The sequence below is a fragment of the Mus caroli genome, chromosome 8 (genome assembly GCF_900094665.2).
Source record: "Mus caroli chromosome 8, CAROLI_EIJ_v1.1, whole genome shotgun sequence".
NCBI lineage: Eukaryota > Metazoa > Chordata > Mammalia > Rodentia > Muridae > Mus > Mus caroli.
Genome location: NC_034577.1, coordinates 114,556,459 through 114,568,035, shown reverse-complemented (window position 1 = coordinate 114,568,035; position 11,577 = coordinate 114,556,459). Strand labels below are relative to the sequence as shown.

Below are 11,577 nucleotides of genomic sequence, written 5' to 3'. Positions count from 1 at the left end.
GGAAGAGCAGTCGGGTGCTCTTACNCACTGAGCCATCTCACCAGCCCCTAATTCTGGAACTTTCTAACAGAGTCTTTAAAGAGAATGCAATCTCTGAATCCAGCATGGAGAGGGCTGTGATCTAGACTCAATCCCCAGGAAGACAAGTTCCATCCCCACAAGAGGTGGCAGCACTCACCTCCAGGGAACATGGTGAGTGCCTGCTGTATCAGGAGGGAAGCCTGTTGCCTGGCAGAGCTGAGCTCATGCTCAGGTAAGTCTGTTTGCTGACTCAGAAGGAAATAGGCCAGTGGAACTGAGAAGGCAAAATTTGGGAGCTGGGACAGGTTTCGATGAGCCTGTAAGAGACGAAGAAACGACATCTGAGCCTCAAGCTTGTGAGGACAAAGCACATACTTTACAGATGTGCAGTGTACGCTAGGATGCCACAGCTGCTTCCTCTTGGGCCTCTGACCTTAAGATAAGAAAACCCATATTCTTTTTCTTTTTTTTCTTTTTTTCAAGACAGGGTTTCTGTGTGGCCCTGGCTGTCCTGGAATTCACTTTGTAGACCAGGCTGGCCTCAAAACTCAGAAATCAGCCTGTCTCTACTTCCCAAGTGCTGGGATTAAAGGCGTGTGCCACTACCACCAGGCCTGAAAAACCCATTTTCTACATGCAGAACAGACAAAGGGACACAGAAGGGCAGGGATCAGCCCAGTGAGATGACTGATGCTACAGCAGCAGGTGGGCTCAGAGCCTCTAAGGTCAGGCACCTCAGTCCTGGAAGCAGGGAAGCTAGCCCAAAGCTCACAAAGCCAATTCAGCAGAGAAGGATCTGACTCCACCTAACACAAGCCTTTCCCAGTGCCCTCCTTTCTTCCTGTGTTTTGAGAGAGAAGTGACCTGTATATATCATCTCTATTGTGCGTGCATGCATGGTGCACACATGTGTACATGAGTGCAGAGACTGAAGGTCAATACTGGTGTCTTTCTGCAATTATATTTCATTATTCTGACCTTTAAATTCTATTTATGTATTTGGTATGTGTATGCACCCATGCACAGCATGGCACATGTGTGTGCACCCATGCACAGCATGGCACGTGGGCAGAGGCCAGAGGGTAAATGGCAGAAGTCAGTTCCTTCCTTCCATATGTGGGTCAAACCAGGGCATCGAGCTTAGTGCTTCTGCCCATCCAGCCCTCTCTGTGCCCATCCAGCTCCTTCCCTTCATGTTCTGAGACAAGGCCTCTCAGCACACCTGCAGCTCATCCACTTGTCTGCACTGCTAGCCATGCCCCTGCCCCGTGCCTGCAGTAACTCGGTGACATCCCACAGTACTGTGCCCTGCCTTTTATGTGGGTTCTGGATACCCACACTCACACCCTCACTTTGTACAGTGAGCACCTGAGTGACTGAGACACTGTCCTCGTCCTTCTGTCCCGGGAACCTTTATCATCAGAGTCGTACAGCTACAGAAGCCATGACTGCTCCCCTGCAGCCCCACACGACGTCTCCTAGAGACAGATGTCCTAGAATTGTCCTCTTTGTGAGCGCCAGGGGTAAACTAGATCCCAAGAAGCAAATCTCCTCCTGGCCAACGATACTAAGCAGGGTGTAACCTAAGATGTTTCATCTCTTTCTAGTCAATGTAAAATATGTACTGTTGTACTGGCTATTTTTGTGTCAACTTGACACAGCTGGAGTTATCACAGAGAAAGGAGCTTCAGTTGAGGAAATGCCTCCATGAGATCCAACTGTAAGGCATTTTCTCAATTAGTGATCAAGGGGGAAAGGCCCCTTGTGGGTGGGACCATCCCTGGGCTGGTAGTCTTGGTTCTATAAGAGAGCAGGCTGAGCAAGCCAGGGGAGGCAAGCCAGTAAAGAACATCCCTCCATGGCCTCTGTATCAGCTCCTGCTCCCTGAACTGTCTGAGTTCCAGTCCTGACTTCCTTTGGTGATGAACAGCAGTATGGAAGTGTAAGCCGAATAAACCCTTTCCTCCCCAACTTGCTTCTTGGTCATGATGTTTGTGCAGGAATAGAAACCCTGACTAAGACAACTGTGAAAACTCCCTTACTGGCCCCTGCTGGAAGCAAGCAGCACAGAACCCATGCATCCCTTCTTTCCAAGAACCAAACGTGGCCTGGATGGGATCCTGTCTTCCTTTAAACTGTCTGGTAGCTGCATTATGGAGAATGGCCAGGCTGATCTTAAAGCATGGTAGCTAACCCAATAGACTCAAACTGTCACTGCAACACGTCCACAGTCACGGGCTGGGAAGTCTATGTTATTTCCTGGCACCGTCTGGCACCCAGTGTGTGCTGAGAGCATTCACAGCAGCTGGGCCAGGTGGCAGTGCGGTCCAGCTCACCCTCCAGTTTATTTCCAGGCAAATCTGGCAAGGCACAAGGGACTGGTTATGGTTGTATGTCTGTCTGTCCAGGACTTCTGTAGAATGTGAGTCTGTACACAGAGGTTGCCCATGACTGCTTCCTGTGTGACCACAGGGAATCCTGGGTGTCCCCAACCTTTCATCACCACTAGCACCACTGTTTCGCACACGTTTTCAGTTCAGGTCTGTGGACAGCGGTTCCCACAGGGCTGCTGGAACGCCCTCTAGGAAGACTGGATCTTCAGCAAAAGTAATAACAAGGGAGCCAAAAAAGCAGGAGGCCCCGATCTACCCGGTCTACCCGGTCTACCCGATCTGCCTGATCGACCTGCACTCTGAGTCAGGCTCCCAGCATCTTGTTCTAAGGCTGTCTCCCAAACATACACAGTGTGGACCAGAAAGGTAAAGGAGCCACAGCTGCCGCTTCAAGGCCCGAGTGTCCACGGCTTACACGTACCTCCCATTCCTGGAAGAGGCGGATCAGGTATTCATAGTTCCGGGCCCGTAAGGCCAGGTGGTCAATAAGCAGCAACATGCACAGGGGGTCCTCATCTGGCTCAAGGCTTCCGGAGGCAGCAGGGAGTGGAGAACAAGGGAGACAGAGGAAATGCTGTCACGGCTGGAGTCCCCACGGGTCTGTGGTGAGCACAGGCGGCCACACAGTCCAAGTGAATACTTACCTCAGGATGAGCTTGCAGTACTCCAGCGCAGTACGTGGGCATCCACGTTTCTCCAAGAAACTCATCTGCTTGTAGAGGGTCAGGTAGAAGCTCCTGGGTCAGAGACAGTTCCCGTGCGTTAGAGTGACAGGAAAGCAACCCAGCAATGTGTCCCGTCCCCACCCCCAACTTCCTAAGTGGCCAGGAAATATGTCCTCTTTGTTTAGTTATAAACTCACTTACACATGAATGAAGTTTTTCTGGTGTTAGATGGGTTTTGACTATGCTGCCAAGTCTGACCTTGAACTCCTTGGCTCAAGAGAGCTACTTCTGAACGCTGAACGCCAAGTCTCTACATAGGTGCCACACGCTTGGCTCTAACCAGGTGTATGTGAAACTCCTGACTTTTTTTTTTCTTTTTTCTTTCCTGGTTTCTTAAGAGGCGATCTTACATAGCCCAGGCTGGCACCAAACTTCCTATGTCACCAAGGCTGACCTCTCAGGGCTGAGACTGTGCCAGTGCCATTGTGCTTGCAAATAAATCTGTCTTCTTGCTAGTTGTTTACTGATTGCCATTTAAAAGGCAGGCAATTAAACCTGTATAATTATAATCTTAACTCATGCTCAAACTTTAACAGTTGTCATAGCACTACACGTGGATGCATAAAGCTGGGTGGCTTTAGTTATCTTGGTGACTTAACTCAGAACCCGTTTCAAAGAACTAAGAGTTTAACTAAAAGAGTCACAAGCAGTAAGTACTCAGGAGCCCAGAGAGGGAGATCCAAACCCAACACTCAGTGCAGCAGTGGACAGTGGCTGAGACTGAGGTGGGGGATGGCCTGCTGTGGCAGCCCAGGGATACACAGAGAAGCAGAGGAAGGAAGGAAAGGCACACATGAGCTAAAACCAGAGGGTGGTCGGGCTCAGAGAAGGCCAGAAGGGAGTGCTCCCTGTGTGATCTCTGAAGTCAAGCTAAACCTGAGCTCATCTCAGATTTCAGAACCAGGAGACACAGCCACAAAGTGCGCTGCAGAACTTCAACCTCCCTGGGATGGGGGTTTCCCTCCAAAGCCATGAGAAGCATGACTCCAGGTCTCACTGCTCCGTGGCTTGTTATGCTCACTTGTAACTTGAACAGGTTTAATTTGGGGCCAGTCTGATGGCTGGTTCTTTGAGCCAGCCCTCTGCAGTTCAGCTGGAAACACATCAAAGCTTAAAAGGCACCCTGGACCTTCAGGGCCCTGCTCCACCCCCAGGGACAGGACAATCTTGTATCAAAACAGTCACTCATGTGACTTGAGGGTACCCGTCACTCACTCTAGGGTGGACCAGACTCACCTGTTCTCAGGTCTTCGATAATCCAGCCTGCAAGTCCCACTGGTGAGACTGAACAAGGGGTGGAATGCACACTCCATGCTGTACAGGGCTCTCTCTGTGGGCCACAAACACCAGACACAATGATTATAAAAATTCACAACAAGGAAAGTTCTGGAAGGAAGGAAGGTCATGTAACTGGGACCCTGATGAGGGACGGCACACAGACTTCCCAGGCATTCCTGAATGACTCTAGCTTAGCACAACATACATCTGTAAGCTGCAGAGGGAGAGCTTCCTATACCAGGAGATACAACTGGTGTTGTGATCTGCTAACACCACATACCCACTTGTTCACCAACATGCATCGTCACAAAACCTGCACAGGCGCATTCCCAACTGCCGGAGAAACAACCTAAACGTCCATCAGCTGATGACAGATGCATAAGATTTGGTCTACACACAGACAGAGTTATATAGCAACAAACAGGTAGAAGTGTGATACATGCTCCAGCCCGGACCACAAAGGTGGCAAATGAAGGATGCCAAGCTAGGGCTGCTCGCCGCATGGACTCCACCCTTCACGCACAACCGCAGAGCACGGTAGGGCCTGCTTTGAAACTAATTGACACAGACGGTGGTGATGGCTGAATGGCTGCATATACTAACTACAATGAGCGGTACATTTTACACGAGCGAATCCTACGGCATATGGACTCTTTCTCTATGAAACATCCTTAGTCACTTCATGGAACATCGCACGTGAGTCGGAGCTGCTCGGCAGCAGGTGCAGGGGGCTGGCTCACCTATAAGGTCTCGAGCCATCTCTTGATCCTCCTGAAAGCGGCAGGCATCACTGAGCTGCAGCAGGGAGTCCACATGATAGGGGCTTGTCTGAAGCAGAACCTGTTGGAATGGAAGACAGCCCTAGAGAGGCTGCAGGTGGCACGCAGCCATAGAGAAACCCCGTGAGACATGCTCCCCAAAAGGCATAAGGCCATGCCTCATGCTGGGACAAACAATCACAATGGAAGTCATATTTTGTTTTTTGTTTTTAATTGTTGTATGTATGTATGTATGTATTTTTGAGATATGGGCTTCACTATGTATCCCTGGCTAGCCTGGAATTCACTATGTAGGCCATGCTGCCCTCTAACTCAGTGATCCACATGCCCCTGCCTCTCAAGGGCTGGGATTAAAGGCATGCACCACCATGCCTAACTCATAGTTCAGTTTTAACTCAAGAGTATGTGGTGGTGTGGCTCAGGCGAACCACTGATCTAGTTCAAGGTGAGAACTCAGAAACGGTCCTAGTTAGCTCTCTATGCCCCAATCAAAAAGCAATGGAAACCAGAATTTCTCTTCTCTCCAAAGAAATATGACAGCATTTAGAGGTCAGGTACACAAAGGCATAGAGGATGACCTTCTCGCTGTCCCCAGTGATTGCAAACTCAAGTGTGGCCCAAGCTTGGAGCAGACAGAACACAGGCTGCTGCATCACAGAAGGGACAGGCTGCCTGGGAGAAGGGGATCAAGCAGTCCCCGTGCAGCATCACCGAAGCTACAGGTAAATACAGCGGGAAAAGATCCCACAATGCCCTGCACACAGTTCCCAGAAGGGACCTGAGAGCAGAGTGTGGCTTTCCTCTGAGGACAGGCTATATATACCATTAGTCCCAAGCACACTTCCTCTGAACACATGAGCTGACTGCTCTGCACACAGGCGTCTGTCTTCCACACTAGGGGGAAGCAGTCGTCCCTCAGACATAACTCCCCACATCCCAGAGGAACCCAGCCCAGGCGCAGCACAGCGCTTGGACACCCCGCCCTTGCCCCCCACCATCTGTCAGGAGACGCAGGGTCACACACCACAATGTTATTTGGCTCCATGGACTCCACAGCCACCAGGAACTTGTGCTGTGCTTGTTGGTATTCTTCATTATGGTCAAATGCAAAGAAAGAGAGGCCTTTCTTGGACTCCAGCAGCCGCATTGAGAGACCTGCAAGGAACGTTGCTCAGAGAGGGCGGGCCGTGGCACCTCGCTCTAGGCACTTACAACCCTCCTGATGCTCTTGGCACAAGTATGTCACACGAACACAACTCAACTTAAGCCTCTGGGGCAGGTTGGCCAGTTCTGGGGCTACACTCCTGACAGGCATAAGCTAACATCTGCCCAGAGCTCTTGCAGAGAGCTTAGGCTTGCTCTAGCTGTGTGAGCTGCACCAAGCCCTAGAGTCTTGTCTGTTTTGCTTCTTAGATCCACCCCCAGTATACACAGAGGGAAATGTGCAGGTGGCTATGGCTGGCTAGGAGCCAAGCACCCTAAGTGGCTGCCCCAGTGAGCACTGCCCCAGTGAGCACTGCCCCGGTGAGCACGGCTCCGGTGAGCACGGCCCCAGTGAGCACTGCCCCGTGAGCACTGCCCTGGTGAGCACTGCCCCGTGAGCACTGCCCCGTGAGCAGGGCCCCGGTGAGCACTGCCCCGTGAGCAGGGCCCCAGTGAGCACTGCCCCGGTGAGCACGGCCCCGGTGAGCACGGCCCCGGTGAGCACGGCCCCGGTGAGCACTGCCCCGGTGAGCACGGCCCCGGTGAGCACGGCCCCGGTGAGCACGGCCCCGGTGAGCACTGCCCCGTGAGCAGGGCCCCGGTGAGCACTGCCCCGGTGAGCACGGCCCCGGTGAGCACGGCCCCGTGAGCACTGCCCCGGTGAGCACGGCCCCGGTGAGCACTGCCCCGGTGAGCACTGCCCCGGTGAGCACTGCCCCGGTGAGCACGGCCCCGGTGAGCACTGCCCCGGTGAGCACTGCCCCAGTGAGCACGGCCCCGGTGAGCACTGCCCCGTGAGCAGGGCCCCGGTGAGCACGGCCCCGGTGAGCACGGCCCCGGTGAGCACTGCCCCGGTGAGCACGGCCCCGGTGAGCACTGCCCCGTGAGCAGGGCCCCGGTGAGCACTGCCCCGTGAGCAGGGCCCCAGTGAGCACTGCCCCGGTGAGCACGGCCCCAGTGAGCACGGCCCCGGTGAGCACTGCCCCGTGAGCAGGGCCCCAGTGAGCACGGCCCCGGTGAGCACGGCCCCGGGTCCAGCAGGTGGTTCTGACTTATGACCAGGGACTCTTGGTCGCTGTTCCTTAGAGACAAGGCTGGGTGTACAGGGACTTTTTCCCTGGTAACTTTCCATCAAACAGGCCAGTACTCTTAAGTTCCCGCCCTAACGTGGTTCTACCTAAGGCTGGAGTCTGGCATGAACCCATGGTCAATAGCCCTGCCCGCAAAGGTCACAGGTGCTCTTGCTGGCACGACAAGAAGCCTGGCATCAACAGAAGATACTGTCAGGCACCAGTGCACAGGCCCAGGGCTCCTACACAGGGGTTCACAGGCACAGAAGAGGCAGGACTGTTGGGGAGGGGCGGGCCAACTTTACCACTATCACCAGGATAGCCACACACCAATATGCACTTCCCTGTCTCTGCCCTGTGAGGGGCTCTTTTGTCTGTCAATCAAGATACCGGACCCTTTTCCATGCCATAGAGCCAATTACCTAGCAAGGCTATTTAGTGCATGCTCTCTTGCCTCTGTCCATACCGCTGCCCTCTTTCTTTAAATTACACACACTTGGTAGCTGGCTGTGAAATATAAAACCATAACAAGTTAAAATAAACTGACTGCCCAGGAGAACTGAGAGCATGAGTTCTGGACCCAAGCCACTGCCTAATCCAGCAGGGACTTACCTGGTTTGCTGTACCGGGGCCAGGTGCTCTTAGGGGTCGTCAGCCATGTACACTTGGGATACACACGCTGCCTCTGTCGAGGCCTGGGTTAAACAGAAAACAGTACAGTTTTAGTTTCCTTGGTGGTTAGGGACCATGCTGGTCTACCTAATGCCCACGGGAACTGTGAAAGTCAAACTGCAGGCAGGGAAGATACAAGGAAGAGAAATGAATCGGGTGCCTAGTGTGCGGACGGAACACAGCACTGACAGCAGAGCTGTAGTCACCACCACATAACCAGAGAAACAAGGAAAATCCAGGCTGGAGGTTCTCGGTTCATCCTCAGCAGAACCAAAGTCAAAGAGAAATAAGTCCAGCAGTCCAATAAACGGGCGGAGGGAGGGGCCCAGGCCTGAGGGCTCTGCTTTAGTCCCGGTCCTCAGGAGGCAGATGCAGGGGGATCTCTGAGTCTCAGACTGACCTGGTTTGCATAAAGCGCTCTACACAGCCGAGGCTATACGGTAAGACCACGCCTTGAATGAAATGGTGGGACCATCAATAAGGAAACCAGAAAAATGAAAGCCTGACTTAGGATGACAGGCCATGCTGCTGCTCTGCTGACAGGAGGGAGCTGTGGCGTGCTCCCCAGGGCATCAGATGACCTTGGTTCCGGCTTAGTGCTGAGGACCTGAGGACAAGGGGAATGCGTGACTAACAAACTGACACAGCAAAGGGGGAATTGGAAGCCGTGGTAATGGAGAAGAATACTGGGGGCACCGGCACAGCTCGGGAAGAGTGTTAGCCCAACAGAAGAACACCTAAGGTTTGCAGGAAGAGGAAGGCTCCTCAGACAGATCTTGTATGGATCACAGGAGCCAAACCTCCCACGTATGGTCAGACCGTGACCAGTGATGAAGCGGGGAGGAGCTTCCCTTCTTCCACGTGACCTGAATGAGTGACCTGTGAACACGTGGTATTCTCTATGCTTCCTTATCATCTGAGCTATGGCAAAAATGAATGAGTAACAAGTTGTACTTCCAGGAACAAGATAGGAAAGCTTCAAAACGAAATAAAAAAGCTGCAGAGAAAAAAGAAGTGTGTTAGAGAAACTGTCAGATCTGACGGGGAACAAGGAGGCAGGCAGCTAACTCACAGGCGGGGTCACTGGCGGGACGTGGCAGTGAACCTTTCACCCACCCGAGGGGCAGCTTGAGGTGGCGAGGAAATCTGGAGGAACACTGTAAGGCCGCAGCCTCACAGAGCAGCGGGCATGTCCAGAGGGGCCTGGGGAGGAGCTCTGGACTCAACAGGAAGTCGAGTCCCCCAAAAGAGCACTGACCAGACCAGGAGGAGGGGAGGCTCCAGGCTTTGCCTCAGAGCAGCAGGGGAAGGGGTGGAGACTGAAAGGAAAATGCTGACGTGGCCTAGGCTGGCCTTGAACTTGAGATTCCCTGGCTTCAGCTTCCTAAGTACAGTGCTTACAGGTGTGAGCCACCTCGGCTAGCCAAGGACAGTGTTTTTAAAAGGTTCCTTTTTTTACATTTGTTTTATGTATATGCTTTGTAAACATGTATGTATGAGTACTACAGCCTGCCTGGTACCTGTGGAGGTCAGAAGAGGGTGTGAGGTCTCTGCAAGTGGAGCTGTGGAGGGTGCGAGCCAGGAACAGAACCAGGTGTTCTGCAAGAACAAGGTCTCTGAACTGCTGAGCCCGCTCTCGGGCCTGCGCTTTACATTTGATATAAGTATGTGTGCTCACACTCATGCACACATGTGTGGGCATATGCGTGCCATGGTTCCAGTGTGAAGGTTGGAGACAACTTGGGGGAATTTGTTTCTTCTTCCATCTTTTCGGATTCTGACTGAACCTGGCAGCAGGCAGCCATACTCACTGAGCGACCTCTCTGGCCCAACTTAAAGTTTTAAAGAAGCCGGCCGTGGTGGCGCACACCTTTAATCCCAGCACTTGAGAGGCAGAGGCAGGTGGATTTCTGAGTTCGAGGCCAGCCTGGTCTACAGAGTGAGTTCCAGGACAGCCAGGGCTACACAGAGAAACCCTGTCTTGAAAAACAACCAAAGGAACTATGGTCGTGGTGACAGCCGCAGCTGTTCAGTAGTTCAAGACCAGGACTGAGGGATGTTCAGTGAGTACTCGGACTTTGTTATCTGTGGGTCTAATCCTAGCACTACATAGGATGAAATAAACGTAATTAGTAATGCCAGTAACTCGAATTTACAGAAACAGGACATATAAACTATAATAGCATGGCAGACAGACAAAGCATGACTGAGCGGAGTGGGGAGGAGGGTAAGCCCTCGTCGTCAATTTGACAATATTTAGAATTACTAAGACATATCTCTATGCACTAACTGAAAGACTTACCCTAAATGTGACCCATCCTATGGCTGAGTTACTGGACTCAATAAAGGGTGAGGAAGGAGAAAGACTGGACTGCCTGCCTGCCTGACAGACTGACTGACAGACAAACAGGGGCTCATGTAATCCAGGCTAGCTTCATATTCACTCAGCAGCTGAGGATGGCTCTGAACTCCTGGTCCTCCTGCTGCCTCCCCCTCCTCCCAAGTGCTGCAGTCTAGTGTGTGTGACCATAGCTGGGTTATATGGTATTGAGGATAAACCTAGGACTTCAAGCATGCTAGGCAAGCACTCTACCAAGTGAGCCTAGAGTCCCAGCCCCAAAAGGGGACATCTGAAACAGAAAAGGCTTTCATCAGTGTTCCCAAAACACGACAGAAGAGCTGAAATATTTTACATTAAAAACATAAAACAAGAAATAAATAGGTAAGCCAGGCACGGAGGCATACACTGTACCTGGGGAACAGAGGCAGGTGGGTCACTCTGAGTTCCAGGATAGTCTGGTATTCCAGGCCAAATAGGACAACATTGTGAAATTTATCTCAAAAATACAAAAGAACAAAAAAGCCCAGACAAGGGGCTGGTGAGATGGCTCAATGGGTAAGAGTGCTCTTCCGAAGGTCCAGAGTTCAAATCCCAGCAACCACATGGTGGCTCACAACCATCTGCAACGAGATCTGGCGCCCTCTTCTGGAGTGTCTGAAGACAGCTACAGTGTACTTACATATAATAAATAAATAAATCTTAAAAAAAAAAAAAAAAAAAAAGCCCANANAAAACCCCAAAGGAAACACGAAGAAAACAGCAGCGAGGAGCAAAGGAAAAGCAGTGGCCTCAAGGCCTGAGCTAAGAATCAGGAGCTGCGACAACATCAAAACCCAAACCGTCTTGCGTTTGCCATGGGGAGAGGAAAGGCCTGACCCTGGCGGAGTGTGAGTCTAAGATCTAAGCTGCACAACTCCTCTGAGGGCAGCAGGCAGCAGGCAGGTCTGTCTCACAGGATGTGTGCAGGGCGCAGGGACGACACCGAGCTGGCTCACAAGCCAGCTTCTGGGGTAATCAACTATCCCTGGCATGTCACAGCACACAGGATGACAACACAGAAAACCGGAAATCCAAGACAGGATGTTACAGTGCCAG

At 52.1% G+C, this 11,577-nt stretch overlaps 1 protein-coding gene across 5 annotated transcripts in view; it reads right to left on the bottom strand.

Moving 5' to 3' along the window:
• Positions 1–11,577, bottom strand: part of Tcf25 (transcription factor 25) — a 32,074-nt gene that overhangs the window by 8,664 nt on the left and 11,833 nt on the right. For all 5 annotated transcript variants that reach the window (XM_021171046.2, XM_021171047.2, XM_021171048.2 and 2 more), the window contains exons 6-12: positions 8,082–8,164; positions 6,221–6,351; positions 5,158–5,257; positions 4,376–4,469; positions 3,059–3,151; positions 2,836–2,941; positions 179–338 (exon numbers count right to left, since the gene is read on the bottom strand). In XM_021171046.2, the coding sequence (XP_021026705.1) occupies positions 179–338; positions 2,836–2,941; positions 3,059–3,151; positions 4,376–4,469; positions 5,158–5,257; positions 6,221–6,351; positions 8,082–8,164 (767 nt within the window). The remainder of the gene's footprint in view (positions 1–178; positions 339–2,835; positions 2,942–3,058; positions 3,152–4,375; positions 4,470–5,157; positions 5,258–6,220; positions 6,352–8,081; positions 8,165–11,577) is intronic.